Source organism: Strongylocentrotus purpuratus, unplaced genomic scaffold, assembly GCF_000002235.5.
Source record: "Strongylocentrotus purpuratus isolate Spur 01 unplaced genomic scaffold, Spur_5.0 spur5_scaffold_7, whole genome shotgun sequence".
In the NCBI taxonomy this organism is placed as follows: domain Eukaryota; kingdom Metazoa; phylum Echinodermata; class Echinoidea; order Camarodonta; family Strongylocentrotidae; genus Strongylocentrotus; species Strongylocentrotus purpuratus.
The window spans coordinates 24,096,149-24,119,710 of record NW_022145613.1 but is presented as its reverse complement, the minus strand read 5'-3'; the positions used below and the strand labels follow the sequence as shown (position 1 = coordinate 24,119,710).

The 23,562-nt window shown below is 39.4% G+C and overlaps 1 protein-coding gene across 1 annotated transcript; it reads left to right on the top strand.

Moving 5' to 3' along the window:
* The first annotated feature begins 4,226 nt into the window (after positions 1-4,226).
* Positions 4,227-22,020, top strand: LOC577699 (peflin). Its single transcript, XM_030974728.1, has 5 exons — positions 4,227-4,550; positions 7,748-7,985; positions 18,284-18,478; positions 19,267-19,410; positions 19,969-22,020. Exons 1-5 carry the CDS (start codon positions 4,521-4,523, stop codon positions 20,193-20,195), a joined length of 834 nt encoding a protein of 277 aa, XP_030830588.1. The 5' UTR covers positions 4,227-4,520; the 3' UTR covers positions 20,196-22,020.
* The last annotated feature ends 1,542 nt before the right edge of the window (positions 22,021-23,562 follow it).

Sequence of the window (23,562 nt, the reverse complement as noted above, 5' to 3'; positions counted from 1 at the left end):
CCGGCGCGCCTGGACGTAATTATGGAAGATCCAAGACACGATGTTCAGAAACGGGATGAGAACGTCATTATTTTGGTTCATTTATTGTGTAACATTTGCGTAATTATTGGGTTGAACGCGGGTTACAGTAACATACTTCCTCTTCGACGTAAATTTCACGTGAATGAAGAACATGATTCATCTCAAGTCAGCCTCGTGATATTCACGTGAATTTTACGCAGATATTTTGACTAAAACTATCACTAATGCTTCACGTGTTTCTGTGACGCGATAATTTCGTGTATGAAGATGTAATTTCATAACCAAACAAACACGGGAGTATTAGGTTTACAAACCATGGTCTCCAAGGTAGGGATAATCACGTTATTATAATGGTGATATTGCAGTGACAATTGCGTGATTTAGTGTACGTGTGTTTTAAGTTACCTAATGCAATAAACGTATTAACATATTTACGTAAATGTCCGGTGTTTGAAGAACGTAACTCTCCTCAAGTCGATACCTTGATATTGACGTGATTTTCACGTGATTTTGTTTATTGGGTAATTTTCAGGGGTGGGAGGTAATTGCCCTGGGCGGGGGGGGGGGGGGGGTAACTGTCCACGGGGTTAACTGTCCTAGGAAGGAATTTTCTGGGGCGTGATTTTCCAGGGGTTAATTGTCCTGATACGTGTGTGTGTGTGTGTGTGTGTGAGCACATATGAAGTATTCATCTGTGTGGGATTTACCATTTTGGTACAAATGACCTTTATCTGCCCATGCGCAGATTGTATCTGTAAACTCCCTAATTGGAGTCCGAATTGTTGTTGTATTAGTGTTTTATGACACTGAATTGTATGGAAGTTAAGGGTTTGATTCAATATTATTTGAACAGAAAGGGCGGGAATCTCCAGGATATGATTGGGTATGAGGATTCTTCTTGGTTGTGTTCCAATCTCTCTGTTCTCTATTCAGTCGCTGGTCACTTTGAACAAGTAAGGGTGTATCAGGGGGAATAATACAAATAAAATAAAATAGCAATATGAAATAAGGATTTGGCGGGAAAGGTAAAGAAGAAGACACAAGTTAACCCGGGAGGAATAATGTATTATGAGGTACATTATCATGGGGAGGGGTGGGTTGGGTTTTCAGTTCAGAGCCATGAGCGGGGTCGGAGGGTGTACTGAAGAATTGTGTTAAATGAATGATATTGTATTATTATGGGTGAGTGTGTTTGTATGCTGTCTGTGTTGTGGTATGTCTGTGCGTGAGGGGGGGGTCTGTTCCTGCCTATACTCACGAGTTACAACTTGGGGCGCATGAAATGAAGCCGTTTGTTTTTAATTTGAGGCCAATAGATGTTCATAATTTCATGGAAACTTTACAATTGATAACAAATTCTTACTGCAATTTTGGTTTAAGTATGTGTATAGATAGAAAAGAAAATCAATGAATAGTGTCAATTTTATTTCGGTAAATGTTAGAGGTTTAAGGGATAGGACTAAACGATTAGCTATTTTTAATTGGATTAAAAGTAAGAAAGGGGTTGTAGTAATGTTGCAAGAAACGTACAGTACACCAGCTATCGAATTGGCGTGAAGAAAGGATTGGGAAGGGCCAATGTACTTTGTCATGGGTCAAATCACAGTAGAGGAGTTCTTCTTCTATTTGCGAAAAATGTAGATGTTAAAGTGGAGGAGGTATTCAAAGATGCGGATGGTCGTTTTATTTTATTAAAAGGTTTGATTTGGGAAATGAGGCTCTTAATAGGGAATGTTTACTTCCCAACAAGGGGAAATATTCAGCAACAAAAATTCATCTTGTAAAAAATAGACTCTGGTATTTCAACTTTGTACTATTTGAATTATTCGATCATTCTAGGAGGAGACTTTAATGTTATTTTTGATGAAAAAGTGGATTACATGGGAGCTACGAGAGTAGTTAGATCAACCTTTGTAAAGGATTTAGAGATGTTTTTGAAAAAATTAGAATTGTACGACGTATGGAGGAAAAATAATCCGGATTTAAAACAGTACACGTTTAGGCAAAAGACGCCATTGGTTCAAAGTCGGTTAGACTATTGGTTTATTTCAAATCAATTGGAACAAGCTGTATCTACTTGCGAAATATTACCGTCTATCACTCCTGATCATGCCGGAATCATTCTGGGAGTTAAGTTTGTAAACTTATGTTTGTACCTTATTTCTAAAAAATTAATTTGTATTGTTTGGAATCAATAAAAAAAAAAGTGTGTGTGTGTGTTGTGTGTGTTTGTGCGTGCGCGATCGCGCGCGCTTGCGTAAATTAGTGTGGGCGTGTGCTCGTGCTAGTATGTGTATATCGCCGATCACCCCCCCCCCCCCCACTCCTCGGTACGTATTTACGCCCCTGATGTCAACGATAGTGGCAAAAGTGAATGAGATAGACTTACCTGGTTCTTAGTCAGTTTAATACCAGCTAGGCTATTTACCTCTGTGCTGCACGTTCGGCATAGTCCGTTCGACTGATTGACATAAGTCTATTTTGTACAGTTATAAAGAGTGACAAATGCAAAGAACTAAAGAGCGCGGCGGGTCAATCGGATAATAAATTAGGCGCCGCAATAGCGAATAAATACAATTACCGCTTCTTGGGGGTTCGCACTAGCTCGATACCAAAGAAAATTAAAATTCATAGTAACTTTTTTTTCTGAAGACACTTAAATACAAACTTAAGTTCTGGTTATGCGACTGCACTTTGAAAGAAATTATGTGGAAGCGATTGGAAAGGTTGATCATCCAGCACATAATTGTATACTGTGAGGGATCAGTCGTGCTAATTAAGTTGCCTATAATATTGCCTAAAAGTCACATGCACTGTACACATACATTATGTGAGTATGGGACTACACAAACTTGTGGCATGAAAGTTGTGGCCCACAACCTTTAGATGTTACTTTTCATAGCCATAATAGGTCCTATATCACAACTATATACAGTTAAAGACATTAGAATAACTGAATGAGTAGAGCGAATATTGGTATTTTTAGAATGTTCGGGACTGAGGGGAGCAGGTGCAGCAGTCCCTAGCCCCCTGCCACGTATTATTTGTATACGTGCACTCCGGATCATTCTAAAATGTCATTTCACTGCACAAAAGTAACACAAATTCAAACTGAAGTAACATCACAATCCTCATCATGAAGAGGGCGGATCAAGGATATTTTTTTTAATGTTTGGTGGAGGGGGCGTGATTTTAACAAAATTGAAATACACTAGAAGGCAACTATTTTTGATTATCAGGTAGGAACTGACGGTCAGTAAGGGGCAACAAACCGATGGTGCCCCCATTCCACCTGCACAGTCGTGCAGTGAATGAGGTAAACTTGTATAATATTACACTGATCAGAAACAGAAAACAAGTCTTGTGATTATTCACAAGCGAAAACATAAATGGTTTCATAACGAATGTTGATCTTCGAAGAGGAAACAAATACAGCCAAATAATTTACAACAGCAAACATTTTAAAGGTTACGTTTTACCTAGTCACCGTAGTGGGCGTATGTTTATGTTAAAAAGCAGAGCCATTGATTAGGAGAGACCTCTATATCCATTTTTTGTTTACAATTGGTCACAATAATGGCGACTAATGCTTTGTTAGACAAGCCCCCCCCCCCCCAAAAAAAAAAAATAAATAAAAAATGTACATGATATGTGATGAGGGAATTCATACATGTACATCATGAGATATCATAATTATTATCAAAAAAGAAGAGAAAGGGGAACACAAATAATGTGAGATAGATAAATGGCGCTCTTGGAAATTGCGAGGAAATCGGGAGGATTACCGTAAATGAATGACTACCCAGGTCGTAACTTGTCAATAATCATTGCGACATACCTGTACTGGTGAAGTCAGAATCTGGCCGATTTATTTTGTGGTCTTCACCACACACCGTACCAGCGCAAATATTCATATATTCAAATATTAATATGCAGCGCTAGGATGGCAGAAAAAAGAAAAAAAGATGCGGCCGCTCTAGGGACCCTAGGAAATTTTGTAAGCATGCATAGGTTGTATCGAATTAGAAATAAACCACGTCTGAATTTTATTTTGGGAGTGGGGCAATTACTGCCCCCCAAGCCTCGCCCCCCTCCACCCCCCCCCCCCCACACCAGTACGCCAGTGATCACCAGTGTATCAAGTTTAACAAGAAAATGCCACCCGAGCTCCCTCCCTCTCCATGCAATGTGTCCCCCAGGAGCAAATTGAGGTTTCACCCCCCCCCCCCCCTCTCCAAAAAAAGAAAAAAAGAAAGTTGATAACTGTTGTTGTTTTTTTGTATTCCGTATTTTCTTTGATTGCTTGTTTTCAGTGAAAATTCAGTTACGATTTTAAAACTTTTGACCAATCGTCATCCAGCGCTGCAGGAAGTTTCGACGCGTTAAAATATGGGCGTGGTTCTACGATGTGTTTATATTGTGGGCGTGGTTCCACAATTACAGATCGAGATTGAGAGTTTACCGTTCTCACGCTTTCCCTCCATTTAGATTACAAAATCATGGCTTATCCAGGTGGAAATCAAGGACAGGTATGTATATTCAAGTGGTCTAATCTTTGTTACTATATTTTGAATAGTTTTTATTCACAAATTGTCGTATATTTTTCGGGAAATACTACAGAAATTCCAAAGGATACCAGTGGCATTTGAATTCGAATGGTCCCATGCGTTCGATTCGACGTATGACAATGTGCCTAATTTTTGAGGGGATATTCGAGTGCTCGTTCACACATAGTCTAGCTGCATTACTATCCTGGCTGTGTATTAAAAGATGTGCTATATATTTCAAACACCACTGTACAAAACTCAACTGATTCCACTAAAAATCGGTACTTTAGTGACAATTGATGACATCTAAATAGCAGCAAAATACAATTTATTTAACTTACCAAATTTAAAAAGAATAATTTAAAAATCATATTGTACATGTAGAGTAGAGTCTCCAGTTTGCGGCATAGCCCGGTTTGCGGCCAGGGGTATCGTTCTTCAAAATAAAATAAATATGACTCGATAATAATTATTGAAACCTACCGTGGATTCCCCGGTAAGTTCTGCTTTGCCGAAAACGTCCGTAGCAGATGCTCCTCACACATAGGAGCATCAGTTTCCTGGCTGTGTAGTAAAAGCTGTGCTTTTGATTCTCAACATTTCAAACTTCACTGTACAAAACTCAACTGATTTCACTCAAAATTGGTACTTTAGTGACAATTGATGACACCTAAATAGCAGTAAAATACATTTTTTTCAACTTACTGATGTTAAAAAGAATAATTTAAAAATTCAAATTGTAAGTCTAGTGTCAAACTTTGCTTACAGCTGCATCGACATGATTGTGTACAGTCTATGCGATATTGTGTGGTGTGTATATTTGTGTATAGACTTCTAGGTCCCTGCCTCACAGCATGTATGCAGTGCTAGAGGTCAATACGCTTTAGCATTGACTCTCTATGCTTTGCTGGAGTGATGCTCCTGTCGGTCAGCGATGTCGGAAATCTACGGCACCAGTCGCCGATGAAATAACTTTTAAGTTAAGAGATCGAGGCATGACTAGATCATTATTGTAGCTCTATTTGTCCGATATTTATCCGATTGAAGGTGAAATTTGATGTTTTTGTGGAAGTATGATGGCTGTGGTCTGTCTCCTATCGCAGATATTTTGATTGTGCCACCGCATGGCCAGTTGCATGGGGTGGCCGCAAACCGGCACGTAAATGCGTGTTTTTCTGGTTTGCGGCCGAGGGTGTTAATACACACGTAACATGCGGGATCGTGTATGATGGTATGTGTGCTGATGTGTGTACCCGCTATGACCCGTTAGTTTCTAGTAGTACATACCCCCGTATGGGATGATGATGATGATCCATTCTAGGAAAAGGTGAACTTGTTTAAAACTTGACAAATTTACCGTAGCAACAGATAAACATGAGAATTTGGGTTACCCGTAGTAATTTGGTACATGCTTTGATCGTGACGTAGCGCATAAAGCTTTGTGACGTACGTGTGCCGCAAACCGGGTAATGCGTGCCCGCAAACCGGGGAACTCGAAGCATTTCGAAACGTGGTCAATGCTGACCACGCTGTGGGTCAGTTAGGTTATTTGTGACTTCTATTTAATAAGTAAGTATATGGACTCTATATTGAGGGTTGAAGTATTCTGTGAGTATTTGCATAAAAATAGAATCGGCAGTTCCCGCCGATCGGCCGCACACCAGAGCCACTACTCTAGACCTAGAATAAAGGAGGGGGTAATCGACCAGCTTCAGTTTTCGGCCGATTGGTTGGATGCATGGTAAAATCCCTTTAAAATACATCGCATAATAGCATATCACATATCCCACACATACCATACCATGCCAGAGTCACTGAAAAACCACATTTGCAATGAAAAATATATCCTAAAATACCACATTTTAGTGATGTAATCGGCGGTCCCGCTACCCAAATCTGAAAAATCGAGTATCTTACGCGTGTCTGTAAGAAATATGGGTACCATAAAATGAGCTTTATTTCAATGCAGCCGGACACCGCATCGCACACACGATATCTCTGTCTAATTCAGATTCCAATGTCCGATCACTGCAGTACTAGTTTTTGGCCTGGCGAGCTCCGGGGAGCTCCGGCGTGGGATACCTGCTCCGCCCGCTAGTACTATAGATCAGCGCGGAAACGCACAGCGCGCATTCCTATTGACTTTGTACATGCGGCCGAAAACTGGTTCGCTATGCCGATAACCGACTCTGAAACAGTGAAAATTGAAATGAATATTGTCATGGCAATTTGTGATTTTTTTCTGGGATTCTTTTTTTGTTTAAATAATAATAATATTTGCTTCATGATTTGAACAAGAAATGATAATAAATAGGAAGTAAAGGGTCCAAAAAATAGGATTTTGGCCGAAAACCCCCTCCTTTACCCAGTACTCAGTGGTGTTTAAGAGTTCTGATATTCTACGGAGGTTGTCTTACCATTTTTTATCACACTCAAAGTACAGTAACGCTGCCATGATCAGTGCATGACTACAGACTACTACTGGTCTTTTCTGGTATTTGACATTCATGGTCATCATTAATAATAATAATAATCATAAGAGTTCTTAATAATTCATCCGCATCTATCCAAAGCATAAGTACTTTTAAACTGTGTTTTGTACCCTCTCTTCTGGGAATTAATAACATCAAAAGAAGACTTTTTCAGGCTTTACATACCTACCAATGTAAAAAGGATTGATAATAATGATATTAATAAAACGGTGCTTATAGCACTTTCCACCAAAGTCTCGAAGCGATATCGCTCTATGTGTCTATTCCATCTTCTTTTAACGTTTTCCTAGGGCTCACATGTATATGTGTGTCTAATTACACAGCATTTATGAGATTTTATACTCTCTTATCTAGTTGAAGGTGAAAAAGTGATTTATACAAAGCATTTAGAAAAAATTTTATCTAAAAAAACAAAGGTCTAGCTGATTAAATTTATTAGGCTGTTGATCTTTGTCTGCTTTACTTCTTCAAAATTCAAGTAATTATTATTAATGGCCAATCCCAAATCTCTCTCAGATGAAACTTGCTTTCTGACGGCATAAAAACAACTACCAATGACAAGTGTTAGTTTCACACAATATGAGTTTCTTATGACAATTATCATTGTTTTACCTGAGATAAAATTAAGCATTGTTTTCAGAATACAGCCCCAGGACTAAAAGTTTGTGTTTAACCTTCCTTTCAAAGAACCCTTTAGCGCAGTATGCTGGGGTGTATGGACCTCCTCCTACTGGAGCTCCAGCACCAGGACAAGGGTACCCGGGGCAAGCCCCACCTCCTGCCGGCCAGCAACCTCCTCACCAGGGCTATCCTGGCCAGCCACAGCAAGGTTTCCCACAGCAAGCTCCCCAAGGCTATCGACCACAGGCTCCACCCCAGGCTCCACCCCAGGGATATAACCCGGGACAGTATGGACAACAACCAGGTTAGTGGGCACCACATTTAGGGGTAGGGGTGGGGGGGGGGGCATCCCCTTTAAACTTATTACCCAAAAGCACCTGTAATCTTTTTTTCTCTCTTGTCAGATGTTTTTGCCAGAATTATGCTCCCCTTCACACTTTGTTTCATAAATCCTGCCCCTGAGCAAGACAACAACTGTGTCAATTAGATCTACACATGTGATATTTTTTGTGGAGGTGTTGAGCTAGTGCATACATGTACATGATACATGTAAGTCTTCAGACTGTAAACCGCAAGGTACAGGGTTTGAATCCTTGTCGCAACGCTAAAGTCCTTTAGCAAGTCATTAATTTGCCACACTCCACCCAGGTGAGGTAAACGGGTACCTGGCATAAAAGAATTCCTTAAAATGCTTGAGCACTTTATGGCAGCCATGCTAAAGCTAGGGTGATAATAAATATCGCCAGGAGTGGCAACGTGCCAGACATAAGTGATATATATGTCACAAAGTGACTGGTAATTTAAGACTAGAAGATAGTGACTGGTTTTTAGACTAGGAGATAGGCATCTGGAACACAATAGAATCCCTAGCTACAGTACCTTTTCTCAATGGGAGAGCTATGTATGTGTGCTTGTGTGCTGTGTGCATGTGTGCTGCTGTTCAGGCATAGTTTGGGCTGGGCAGAGCAACTTAAGCATTGGTCAAGACAGGACCTGTATGCTGAGTGGGTGTGTGAGGAGTTGAGATGTGCAGCATGTAGCTACTTACTTTGGTTGGCATCTACCCTTAAATTCGGGCAGCACAGGCCAGGAGAAAACTTCTCAACAGCTCCACATCATGTCTCTGACACCACAGTCAGGCAGCTGGGTTCCACTTTGAGGTTCCAGTTTAGGTCCCATTCCGGGTCCATTCGGATTCCATTCCAGTTTCATTACGGTTCAACTCCACAAGAGATCTTCAAGGACAGATCTTCCAAAACAGATCTTCTCTAACCTCTGAGATGAGACTTTTCGTCTACTAGACGAGCTACATCATACTTCAACGCCGAATACGTCAGAAACGACAAGCTTCGGAACAGCGACTATACTCAAACAGCCAGGGTTCTTCAAGTTCGTGCGTTTGTCTACATGAGACACACCTGGAGCACAGGAAGACAATGTAAGAACGTTCCATAGGGTTGAGAACGGTCGCGGACATTTAATTCATATCAATTATTCTGTGATAAAACTCGTAGTATTTGAGTTTTTAGATATTTCTAAGAGGCACAGTTTACGTACTTGAGCTCAAGGTTTTGTACGGTTTTACACATGCAGTACTGCTTTACCAAAAAGGGGTATTGGGTTTCCTTACGGAAATTAGTGAATTACTTGTAAAATCATTTAAATAACTCAGACTGAGTGAATCATTTACATGTGAACAAGTATAGTTAATGCATATGACTGAAATATATTCATCATATTGGCATTTCAACTTTATATCAGATATATGTAATACTCATTCTGAATACAGTGAGTGAAGAAGAATAGATGAAGAAATGTGATTAATAAATCATACTCTCAAGATTTAAATATCTACATAATGCATTGAATTTGTGTAATTATTGTTGTGTGAATTCCTAACCAACATATCTATAGTAAACAGAACAGCTTCTATCAGCCAGATATTGCCAAACAGGGCATTAATCTGACAAATTGGCGACCACGAAGGGACTCTCTCTTTTTAATAGAATCAGTTAAAATTGTATAGAAGTTGGTATGGAATGTAGGAATTGCAAACTGAATTAACTTGTTTGTATTTTCATTTTTATTCCCTTTATATAGGAACATTGCATTGCTAGGGTTACTGGAGCTGAGAGGAGTTTTCACCTAAAGCCTGTGCCCGTGATACTTTTTACGCCTGTTTAATAGGTTGGTAAGTGCGCTGCAAATTGTTAGTATGGATAGAGAGAAATTCATAGAACAGGGGAAAGTTTTTGGCTTGAGTGGGAATGATCTGAAGGTGTATGTGGATGATTGTGTGAACGAAGCAAGAGATGAAAGGACTGAAGCTAGAGCTTCTGCAGTTGAAGCAAACAGGTTTGAAACAGAATCTAAGAAACTAGAATCAGAAGCTAGGAGGCAAGAGTCAGAGTTACTGGCACAACAGATTAGATTAGAGGAGCTTGGGAAAGATAGAGGAAGTACTCCGCATTCAAATCCTAAAGTCAAGATTCCACCTATCCCACCTTTTCAGGATGGGAAGGATGATATTGATAGCTATTTATGTCGTTTTGAAAGACATGCCTCTAGTGTAGCATGGAACACTGATGATTGGGCTTTAGCATTGTCTGCTTTGTTAACAGGGAAAGCACTTCAGATTATTCACGACTTACAGTCTCTGAGGCTAAGAATTATAGTGCAGTAAAGTCCGCCTTATTGAAGGGTTATGATTTAACCGAGGGAGGTTATAGATTGAAGTTTTGGCATGCAAAAATCCAATCGGGAGAAACTTATGTTCAGTTCGCATCTAGGATTGAAAAATACTTTGATAGATGGCTTGAACTTAGTCCTTATGATAATAGTATAGATGGAGTCAAGAGTCTCATACTGCAGGAACAAGTGTTAGATACAAGCAATAAAGATTTGTTAATGTTCATTAAGGAACGTCAACCTTCAAGTTTGCAGAATCTTTTAACCCTTGCAGATCAGTATAGAGATGCTCACAATGACCCACGGTTACGCAGGATGAGAGATAAACCGTTTACTGGAACCCAGACATCTGATGGGAGCACTTCAAAGAGTCGTGGACAGGAGAGACAGTCTTTCGGCGGCAAGACAACATCGGAGTCAAGCCCAAGGAAAGAGAAGACCTGCTACAATTGCAAGAAAGTTGGACATCTTTCTTGGGACTGCCCCAGAAGAAGAGACTAGAGAAAGGAGCAAGCATGACTGTTAGCGAACCCGTCAGCGAACCAGCTGAGACAGGAACAGTTAACGTCGAGACCGGAGGTATGTGTCTTATGGTTAGCAAATCAGCAATCTTAGAGGGGAGCCTCACCGAAGATGGAATGGGTGTTAAGCTGGTAGGAGGAGGCATCTTGCCACTACTGTCTGCAGCAGCATGTGGAATACAGCAAGACGATATGATAGTATGTGAGGGCCTCGTGAATGGTGAATCGGTGGAGATGCTACGAGACACAGGTTGTACCACGGTGATAGTGCGACGAGATTTGGTGAGAGAAGATCAATTGTGTAAAGAAGAGAAACTGTGTCTTCTTATTGATAGAACTCTGAGATCTTTTCAAGTTGCACGTTTACAGATTGATACACCATACTACACAGGTGAAGTGACAGCCCTGTGTGTTAAGAACCCATTATACGACTTAGTACTTGGACAAGCGCCTGGTGTTAGGAAAGCGGATGACCCTGATCCTGACTGGACACCACAACGTCATCAGGCGAATGCAGTGGAAACAAGGGGACAGAAGAGGCAAGCGACACGCACCAAGCCACCCCTTTGTGTACCCAAGCCATTCGATGATATTGTGACTGCCAAAGACTTGATCGAAGCCCAGGCTGAAGATGAATCGTTGTCCAAGTCGAGGAAGTATGCAGATAACGGAGAAAAGAAGATAAGTCGGCAAGGAAACTCTTCTCGTTTTCTCTACAACAAGGGAGTGCTGTACAGAGAATACGTAGACTTGAAACCTGGAGCGGACAATATCTTGCAAATAGTGGTGCCTGCTAAGTTGAGAGGACAGGTAATGAGACTCGCTCATGAGTCTATCCTAGGTGGACACCTGGGTTTGAAGAAGACAAGTGACAAGATACTTATGCATTTCTTCTGGCCAGGAATGCATGCGGATGTTAATCGTCACTGCAGGTCATGTGAACCATGTCAGCGGACTATGCCCAAGGGTAAGGTCAGTAAGGTTCCGCTTGGTTCAACCCCTCTGATTGACGAGCCTTTTCGTAGAGTTGCAATGGACTTAGTTGGACCCATTGAACCTGCTACCAGTAAAGGGAACAGATTTATCTTGACTGTCATGGATTATGCTACCAGATATCCAGAGGCAGTGGCACTTCGAAGGATAGATACCCAGACAGTAGCAGAAGCCTTAGTGGACATCTACTCACGAGTTGGTGTTCCACGTGAAGTTCTGACGGACAATGGCGGACAGTTCACTTCGGGCTTAATGAAGGAAGTTAGTAGACTCCTTTCGATCCGCCAGATGACCACAACCCCATATCACCCAGCGTGTAATGGATTAGTGGAGAGATTCAACGGGACTTTGAAATCGATGCTAAAGAAAATGTGTGAGGAACGACCCAAAGACTGGGACCGTTACATTAACCCTCTTCTTTTCGCTTACAGGGAATCGATTCAAGAGAGTACCGGATTCTCGTCTTTCGAACTGTTGTACGGTCGTGCAGTTCGTGGTCCACTTGCAATTCTTCACGAGCTTTGGACAGGAGATGCAGTTGAAGCCGAGACGAAGACTACGTATCAGTATGTCTTGGACCTCAAAGATCGGCTAGAAGCAACCTGCAAAGTAGCTCAGGAGAATTTGGGCAAGGCCGCGGAGCGATACCGAAAGCAGTACAACAAGAAGGCGAAGATGAGGAGATTTGAGATCGGCGATGAAGTTCTCCTTCTTCTACCAACTGACAACAATAAGTTGTTAATGCAATGGCGGGGACCATTCAAGGTAACAGAGAAGATAGGAAAGATGGACTACAAGCTGGACATGGGTGGAAAATTCAAAACTTTCCATGCCAATCTCCTTAAGAAATTCTTCAGAAGGGAAGAGCATGTTGGCATCTTGGATGTGGTGTGTACATCAGTCGTCGATGATACCATGGATGAGGAGGAAGAAGATGATTTGGAAGAGACATCAGCTGTGCGCAGGGATCTAATCCAGCTTCCATCCCTCACCCAGTCGGAGAGCATCGAAGATGTACAAATTAGTCCACACTTGACCCAAGATCAGCACGACAAAGTTGGCACCCTTCTTCAAGAGTTTGAAGAGACAATGACTGATGTACCAGGATGGACTAACCTCGGGAAACATGACATAAGGCTGACTGATAAGGAGCCCATCAAGTGCAAACCTTATCCTTTACCACATGCGCTACGAGAGCAAGTCACGAAGGAAGTTCGGAAGATGATTGATCTCGACATAGTGGAGCCTTCATCCTCACCATATGCATCTCCGGTGGTCATGGTTAAGAAGAAGGATGGTGCAATACGGTTTTGTTGCGACTACCGCAGACTCAACCAAGTTACAGTGACGGATGCTGAACCAATCCCCGACCCAGAGGAAATCTACAGTAAATTGGCCAATGACCAATTTTTCACCAAGATAGACTTGACAAAAGGTTACTGGCAAGTGCCACTAACGGAAGAAGCAAAGCCACTCACAGCTTTTGTGACGCCAGATGGTTTGTTTCAGTTTAAGGCTATGCCTTTTGGTTTGGTAAATGCTCCGGCGAGCTTTAGCCGAATCATGCGTGACTTGTTGCGTGGATTAGACAATGTTGATAATTTTATTGATGATATTCTTATCCACACAGCTACCTTCGATGAACACTTGAAAACTCTCAGGAGGGTGTTGGAGAGACTAAAGACGGCCAATCTGAAAGTAAGGCCAACGAAGTGTGTCATCTGTTGCGAGAATGTAGAATTTCTCGGACATCGAGTAGGACATGGTGAACTACGACCGGTCCCAGACAAAGTGGAGGCGATCCAGAGTGCGCCTCAACCAAGAACCAAGAAACAGCTACGCTCGTTTCTTGGCCTCATAGGATATTACCGGCGGTTTATCCCTAACTTCTCTGCACTAGCAGCTCCTTTGACAGACAGAACCAAAAACGGTGAACCTACACAGGTAAAGTGGGGTACATCTGAGGAGAATGCATTTAACGCACTCAAGCAGAAGCTGGCACAGGAACCAATTCTCCACCTTCCAGATCTGAGTCAATCTTTCATCCTAAGGACAGACGCATCAGACGTGGGACTTGGAGCAATACTCCTTCAGGATGTCGATGGGCAGAGGTTCCCAGTTGCATACGCAAGTAGAAAGCTGCTTCCGAGGGAACGGCGTTATGCAGTGATGGAGCGCGAGTGTCTTGCAGTTGTTTGGGGTATACAGAAATACGAACCATACTTGTATGGAAAGCACTTTCATCTTGAGACTGACCACCAGCCGCTTAAATGCGTTGCCAAATCAAAATGTGCAAATGGGAGTATCTTGAGATGGGCATTGGCCCTACAGCCGTACAGATTCACCATCACTGCCATTAAGAGTAGCGAGAATATTGGAGCAGATTATCTAAGCAGAATCCCAGAGTGATTTGTTAGTTTTTTTTTCATTTTGTATTTAGTTTAGATATATATTAGATAGTGTGCGGGAAATTTACTTTTAGACATTTATTGGAATTAAAATGTAATTAATGTCTTTAAGGAGGGGGAGAATGTCACAAAGTGACTGGTAATTTAAGACTAGAAGATAGTGACTGGTTTTTAGACTAGGAGATAGGCATCTGGAACACAATAGAATCCCTAGCTACAGTACCTTTTCTCAATGGGAGAGCTATGTATGTGTGCTTGTGTGCTGTGTGCATGTGTGCTGCTGTTCAGGCATAGTTTGGGCTGGGCAGAGCAACTTAAGCATTGGTCAAGACAGGACCTGTATGCTGAGTGGGTGTGTGAGGAGTTGAGATGTGCAGCATGTAGCTACTTACTTTGGTTGGCATCTACCCTTAAATTCGGGCAGCACATAGGCCAGGAGAAAACTTCTCAACAGCTCCACATCATGTCTCTGACACCACAGTCAGGCAGCTGGGTTCCACTTTGAGGTTCCAGTTTAGGTCCCATTCCGGGTCCATTCGGATTCCATTCCAGTTTCATTACGGTTCAACTCCACAAGAGATCTTCAAGGACAGATCTTCCAAAACAGATCTTCTCTAACCTCTGAGATGAGACTTTTCGTCTACTAGACGAGCTACATCATACTTCAACGCCGAATACGTCAGAAACGACAAGCTTCGGAACAGCGACTATACTCAAACAGCCAGGGTTCTTCAAGTTCGTGCGTTTGTCTACATGAGACACACCTGGAGCACAGGAAGACAATGTAAGAACGTTCCATAGGGTTGAGAACGGTCGCGGACATTTAATTCATATCAATTATTCTGTGATAAAACTCGTAGTATTTGAGTTTTTAGATATTTCTAAGAGGCACAGTTTACGTACTTGAGCTCAAGGTTTTGTACGGTTTTACACATGCAGTACTGCTTTACCAAAAAGGGGTATTGGGTTTCCTTACGGAAATTAGTGAATTACTTGTAAAATCATTTAAATAACTCAGACTGAGTGAATCATTTACATGTGAACAAGTATAGTTAATGCATATGACTGAAATATATTCATCATATTGGCATTTCAACTTTATATCAGATATATGTAATACTCATTCTGAATACAGTGAGTGAAGAAGAATAGATGAAGAAATGTGATTAATAAATCATACTCTCAAGATTTAAATATCTACATAATGCATTGAATTTGTGTAATATTCACTCTTGAAAACAATGGGAGAACCAATAAAATTCTTTATGGTTACCAACAGGTGTGGACAAAAAACAGAAAAATAACGAGTCCATTATAACAGTAATACTCATTTTTCGATTCTAAATTAATCTGAATTTCTGAAATTTTGTGGGACAAATCATATTTTAATCATCTTATTCCTGATTTGAAATTATTTTTGCATTATTTCAAATGATACAATATGAAATTCCCTGATGGCTAAATCACCACTTCACTATGAACCTTAATGGATATTGAATAGGATGTGAGTTAATCATTACCCTGTCCCCTTTTAGTTGAAATAAACATCAGTTTGATGGCAGCAAAGGAGGCATTTCTTGAGTTTATTTGATCAATGTTAATGATTGACGTAAAAAGCTCATCCATGACGCAAATCTATTTTTGGACGATACACAGTTTCATATATTATATGCAATACATGTACAGTGTGTATATTATTTGCCTGTAATTTTTTCTCTTGTGTTGCAGATTTTCCTTTAATGATTCATGCCACTTGAAATTTACTCAATGCATAATTACCTAGTTGATTCTACACCTCTGTACAGTGTATCTGCAACTTTGAAAAGCAAGAATAAAAGCAATTAAAAATATTATGCACACATGCTGTGTTTGCTTTAGCCTTTAAAAACCATGCATTTTAATTTCTAAAGAGAAAAGGAAGATGGTATTTTGAAGGCATTATATCAAATATAAAGACCTATACAAGTAGATCTTTTGAAGATATTTCTCTGCATGTAGAGGAATGAAAAGAAATATTAAGAAAAAGATGAGGAGTACACATTTTTAGCTTTAATAGTATTTGGATATATATGATATACCATATGGCATGTAGAAAAGGGGTACATTACCCTCAAAAACTTGTTTGCAAAATAGAGAGTAAAACATGATTGTCTAGATATCCTGTGCCACCACTCCATGTCTGCATGTATTATTCTTTGATCTTATTCTGAATGATATGTGCACTAGCAAATGGTGAACCACAAAATACATGATACATGTACATGTATATGCACCCACCACTTCTTCTTGCCATCTGTGTTTTACTCTACTGCTAATGGTTATGGTCCCGCTTAGTTTGTTAGTTTGGTTAAAGCTAGCATCATTTAACAATGTTAAATATGAGATGCATGGCCCTACATGTGTTATCAGTGTCTGTGATAATGAAGCCCTTAAAAATTGTGCTTCAAAATAATCATTAAGTGCTTCAAAAAAGTAAAAATCTTTGAGTGACCGGTTTTACCATTTTCCCCAATAGACTGTAGTGTTATAAAAACAGTTAGGAAAACAAATTTTTAAATTTCGATTTCCAATCATTAATATCTTGATAATTAGACAGGCAATCGGCTTGTAAAAGTCATGGGGTTCCTGACTGACCTAAGGCTTTATAATGATCATGGCAGCATGAGCTAAATCCAGGATTTTGTTTCAGAATCTGAGACAAAGTTACCCAATCCCTTTATGGTATCCATGATGGTATATCAATTTTTATCAAAGCTAGCAAGAGCTAAGAAATCTGGAGTTTGATTGGTAAATAGCTAATGCGACAAATTATTTTTGCAGACTATAAAATCAGTATCTGCTTCAGTTCCCTATCAATACCAGAATTAAAACAATTTCAATCCATAACAAAAATGCGCAGCTCGAGAGGAGGCCCGGCCATGAGTTGAACTGTTTAGAGATTCTGATGCGTATATGTTGCTCAAGGATATAATAAGCGAGTTCACGGTTGCAGTCTGAGCATGAGCAGATCAAGGTCATTGCAGAACAAATTGTGAAATACACGGAGACGAAATACTGGATACGTGCTCATGAAAGTTATGTAATCGTTATTCATTCTTGCACATTCAGTGCAATCCATGATACACAGGTGGAAGTATTCTTTCAAAGGGGAAAACAAAGGCTATGTTATATAGCACCTTCATCGCTGTAGGAATGATTATTTCACAATGTACAAAGTGGGACCTCTTCATGTTTTGAAGATCTGTGGATATTCGGGGTCATTGCAGTAATGTGCTAACCGTGAACTGGTCTATTGATGAATTTTTGATTTTCGCAATTCAAAAGCTACCTTGTGCACATGTACACCACTGAATTACAACTGACTCGCCCATACCTGCACATCATTTGTATAGGCCTTACTGTAGAGGTGTCGTGGTCGAGTGGATATGTCACCGGACTGTGGATCACAAGGTCCATGGTTCAAGTCCCGCTGCAGCACTAATGTCCTTTGGCAAGACATATACATTTGCCACTCTCCACCCAGGCGTTAAATGGGTACCCGGTAGGATGCAAAAAGTTAATATGGTTAGATAAGCAAGTGTGTGCTTGTAAAAAGGATGCCTGGCTGGAATGCTCCCCAGGGAGTGAACAATATGCATACATTGTGTGCGGGTAAGCCTGAATCCGATGACTGGGTTAATGCCCGCCCCCCCCCCCCCCCCACTCCAGGGTCGGAATGACCGCATGCGTGTTACCAAAATGTCCGGTAAAGGGGTACTTTTCACGCTCCAAAGTCCGGCTCGTACATACACAAAATTGACTTTACACACCGGACTTAGAGAGTGTTTTCAAAAGGAGGGAACACGCATATGCCCACCCTAAATAACACTGAGTGGGGGGGGCAGGGGTTAATAATATATCTGTAAAGTGCTTTGAGAGGGACTGTGGTCCTGAAATGCGCTATAATTAAAAGAACAAACTATTATTATTATTATTTCATGTTTTTTATTTAGGTTATGGTGCTGCCGGTGTACCACCAAGTGGCCAGCCACAAGGCATGCCCCCTGGAATGAGCCCAGATGTTTACTCCTGGTTTGTGGCTGTAGATCAAGACAACACTGGCAAGATAGATTCCAGGGAACTTCAGCAGGCCCTTACCAACGCCAACTGGTCTAAATTTGATGAGGCCACCTGCAAGCAAATGATCGGTAGGTGAACATGAGGAATCATTTCACTGACCTATCTAACTGGGCAAAGCATTAATATTAGGTCAAATATAACTTAGTGGAATGTAGTTGTGGAACGAAAAAGACAGACTGCACATTAGGGATAGTTGTTGGTAACATTAGGTAAATTAAAAATTGTAATTCATCCTTTTTAATTAAACCATGTGTGATAACATTATAATGCTTAATCAAGGAAGTAAATGGACATATACAGTACATGTATTTACCATGTATTTACCTACATGTATAATGATACGATTTTTCCTCCATCCACCATCCACAAAAGTTAGGTTTATCAACAATTATGCATTTTAAGTTCTGGAAGCATCTTTTCGTGCCGCTGCATTTCACCATGGACCTATAATGATTTTACTGACTTAAATAGCCAGGCAATGCATTATGTTTACCCCTTCAAAACTGTTTTTGTAATGGTCTTTTGACTGTTTGCTCTTACAATCTAGAATATTTGTCAAACAATATAATGGTCTGCCACAATAATGTCAAGCACAGGTATGTGCATATGACCTAATATGGTTGAAGTATTACATTAATTACCATAATATATGTGTGAGTAATAATAACAATAGTAGGTCGTTGAATTTTTATCAGCTACCCATTTACATCACCCTACATCTTGCCAGAGGGCGTTACTGGTGTGACAAGGACTTAAACCTAATCGTAGTCTGAAACATCTCTAAATCTTTACCAGTACTTTGTTTCATATGAAGCTTGTACATGCAGTGTCTTGTTATATTTTTGTGAATTCACAGGAATGTTTGATAGAGATAAGAGTGGTACGATAGATGCCAGCGAGTTCTCCCAACTATGGAATTACATCCAGCAATGGAAGCAGGTCTTTGAAGGGTTCGACAGGGACCGGTCTGGAGGCATTGATGCTAATGAACTCAACACAGGTAAGATGTACAAGGTCATTACACCAGATATACAAGTACACAATTGAAAAACTAAGATTATCATGGTTGCAAATCATATGTAAGAATCCCCAATACAACATGTTAGTCTGAGAGCCTCATAAGATTAGACCCTTCAAAACTACTTACACATGAATTTCGTTGAAAAAAAGGTTCCAGAGCCCTTGAAACAGACCCAAAGTCAGGTACAGTCGAGTTCACATAATTTCTGCGCTCAACCCAGATAGTCTAAGTAACTGAGTGGTAAAATATTTTGTAATATTAATCAGGTGACTATTTCAGAACATATGGTACCATGTTACATTTACATATGAGCCTAGTATTCTAAAGTTTGTAAATTGCAATTTGAAAATGTACTCAATCATTTTACATAATTTTAGGCTATTTCCATATGATCGACCTTATGGTAGGAATACAAAAATGTCATACTTGAGTTTAATGACCATGCAATTACAACTGTAAAGCTTTACGAAATGAATTGATGCACACTAAGACCGATTATTGTGTTACTTTTACGTTATTCTGGTCATGCATATATAGCTCTGAATCAAATGGGATACCACCTGTCCCCTGCCTTCAGCCAGATGGTGGTCCAGAAATATGACACTGTCCACCACAAGCAGATAGGACTCGACCACTACATCAAGCTGTGTGCTGTCCTTAACAGCTTGACCGCTTCCTTCAGACAGAGAGATACTCAGATGACTGGAAGTATTAACATCAACTATGAAGATTTTATGATGGTTGTATTGTCTTCTCAACCATGATGTGATTTTTTTTTTCTTTTCCATCATGAACTTTGTTTTTCAGGGAGAAAGCACAGATTTTGTCAATGATTTGTCTGATGACCAAAGAAAATTTACTAGTCGCTTTCAATTGGTATTCAAAATTAGAACCATATTTTGTTTATTTTGTTATGATGAGGGAGGGGAAGGGATTATTAATTAAGATTAGTAATTGAGTTATGAAAGGAACCAATGAAATGAACTTGCCAAATGAAAAATCATATTTCCGCAACAAATCTAAAAAAAGAGCTCCCTTGAAAAGAAAAAGTAGTATACAGGCTTTTAGAGTAGACTATAAGGTAAGATGTTTCAGATTGAAAGGGATTCTTAACTTTCAAAATTAAGTGTGAAATACAAAAGAATAATGATAAGTGCTTTATGTCTCTTAATTTCTTCAAAATTTGTTTGATTTGCTTTGTATAAAAGAAGGACGTGCAATGTCCCGAAATGGTGATAATTTCTGTGTTTTGCTTAGTTTAGACTTAATTTACTGCCTTCTAAAAATACTCTATTCTAAGCATTTATCATTCATTCAATAATGTCTCTTTGTAAAAAACATGCTTATAAGTAAAAGAACACATTGTTTTTATAACTTATTTGAAATTTTATGTTCTGGCATTTTATGCAAAGAACATTTTGGTTTATTTTAACTGAAATCAAGTCTAGAGGGTGCAATCATTGAGTGTTTTGTGTAGATTAGCTACCTCAATAGATAGCTTTACGGAAATATTCAAATGTTATGCATACTTTTGAAATGAAGGTTGTTCTTGATGATTTGAAAGCTTTTCCTAGGCTTGCCTGACAAAGCAACATGTAATGTATGCAGACTGGATACAAATTATTTTAGTTCATTCATTAATAACATGGCAATGGAAAAACTCATCACTAGGTTCCCAGGTAAGAAACATCCATAAATTTGAATATATTATGAAACCATTCAATTAAAACCAGAATTCTAAACCTATAATGTACATTTTTCAAAATTAAGAGCACGTGGTCAAATGTACTGTCTTTTCGATGGTAGAGTATTCATGAAGACAGCATGCATCATCATTTAGTGTACTGTAAAGTATCATAGGACGTATGGATTGTAAATAGTTATAATTTTAAGAACTTACATTCCGTAGAACCTGTTTATGTTTCATGAGATAGATATACAGTATTATGTTTGTATTGGTACATGTATGTGTGTGTAGAGCAACTATCGGTATGCAGTCCATATTCTGTCTTTTTAGAATATATTCTCTTCTCTTCAATTGTATTTGTTCACCTCCCTTACACACACATCCCAGTTCCAACACAGAGCGAGATGTCCTCAGTAATCTCGCGATCCTACCAGAAAGGATTGTCTCCGTTTTAGTGTTGAAATGTGTTATTTTCTCTGTGGATGGGGTGCTCGACACAGAAACGGTATAGGTAGTGGACTAGGGTATATGCCATGCCAAGCACATGGACTTCAAGTACTGCACAATCTTATGTAGCTTATCATTTATAGGCCTAATCTCTAATGCAGTAAACCACCCTAATGGCTACAAAATAATGAGGAAGATAATACCGAGATCAACAGAGTTATTGAATGAGCTCTGTTGTACTGGTGCCTTTAGCTTTTAACCTTCACACCTCTCTATCCAGTGCATTGTATTTTGGTGCAGGCTTTTATTTAGGAAAGGGTGCCTCCTCACAATACAGTAGTGCTTTTTTAAAATCTTAAGTGCATGGCTTAACTTTACTAGGCCCAGTCTGTCATAAAGCACCTCAATGCTTACAAAGAAAGGACAAAGATATCTGGATTAACATTGTTAATGAATGAACAGCTGTTGTAGAAGTGGCTATGTATTACAATGTTTACACCTCTATTTTCCAATGCATTGTATTTTGGCGTAGGGTTATAATCTACAGGGGTAAAGAGGTACAATGACATAGCTTTTTTTTAGCCCCCCCCCCCTCTCAACTCCTTCTTGATTAAAGCAAGTACAGTTTCGAACCCAGGACCTCCTGGTAAGACCACCGAGGTATCACACCTCCAATAGAGACAACCTTCCCATAAAGATTGCTCTTTTTCTTTCCCTCGAGTGGTCTTTGTATACAGGTTTCACTGTATATGTATACAGACTGTTAGTATGATGAAACATTAATGATGCATGTGTTGTCACAGTATTTCATCCCCACTGATCTTACAGCATTTCAAATTTCTTTAAATGGCAATCCAACCCTTGTAATAAGTTGATTTATATGAAAGCAGACAAAATAAGAGAAACAGAATATGCCAAAAGTCTGAAATGAATTTGACCAATAGTAAGGAAGTTATGAATGTTTGAAATATGAGATCACTAAAGTTTCTGCGAATCTCAAATTGGTAGTTTGGTCAGTGGATTGTGATGAAGGACGTAAATAACTCTCCCATTTGCTGTATACAAAAATTATTTTTTTCTTTCTCGTAAGTTCCTTCTGCTTTCTTATATTTAGTCAGATTTAATTGAAACTTTTGTCAATTTGCTTCTCTGATTTTTCTGCTTTCTTTTAGAGTAGTTGTCTAATTTTGATTGGATTATAAATTCTAGGTAACCATGACAGCTATATCATTTTGTATGCAGTACATTTTTTTGGATTCTTGTATATTGTTGGTAATTATGCTAAATGCAATTCAGTTTATTGGGTATTACGTCTGGCTTTTTAACAGAAGAGCTCTTTTTCTCAGTAATACATGTGTTGTATGTTGCTCAGACCTTTATGTCACAGTGTCTGGTGAAAAGAGGAGACTGCAAATTCAGAAATACTTGTTGTAATGGTGAAAATTAGCTCCTTCTTTATGCTGTATGATTGTTGATCAAAGAATTACTGGAAAACAAAAACAGGTTAAAGAACGCATGTGTAACCTGTGTAGTGAACATAGTTATTTCATCATGTTGTATTCATAGTGCAATAGAAATTGGTAGTGAAAAAAGAAAGATCTTAGCAAAATGAATATATTGAAAACTTGCCTGCCAATTGGGCCAAATGTTAATGTTTTGAGAATTATTTTTATACATTGTACATTGTATCATGTGTAATCGTTACAAGAAACCTGTTGGTTCTGATTATTAAATGAACAAAAAATATGATTCTTTTGTTGTTGTTTTTTCCCTGTAATACTTCATCTGATTTTCACTCCTTCCCCATCTCAAAATTCTTTCTCCAATATACATCTAATCATATTTTCCTTCTCCATTTATGCAAGATATGATTTGTCATCAAAACAATAATCTACATGTATGTTAAGTTACCCATCAGTTCATAAAACTACTGGTAAATTAGATTGATGTTGAAAATCTTTGGCACTGTGTCCAGATGTAAAATATGGACGACATTT

Excerpts from the sequence above, each read along its gene's own strand:
- LOC577699 (XM_030974728.1), top strand. The coding sequence starts at position 4,521 with ATGGCTTATCCAGGTGGAAATCAAGGACAG. Across the intron at positions 4,551-7,747 it reads CAGGTGGAAATCAAGGACAG|AACCCTTTAGCGCAGTATGC; the intron begins GTATGTATATTC and ends TTCCTTTCAAAG. Across the intron at positions 19,411-19,968 it reads TGCTAATGAACTCAACACAG|CTCTGAATCAAATGGGATAC; the intron begins GTAAGATGTACA and ends ATGCATATATAG.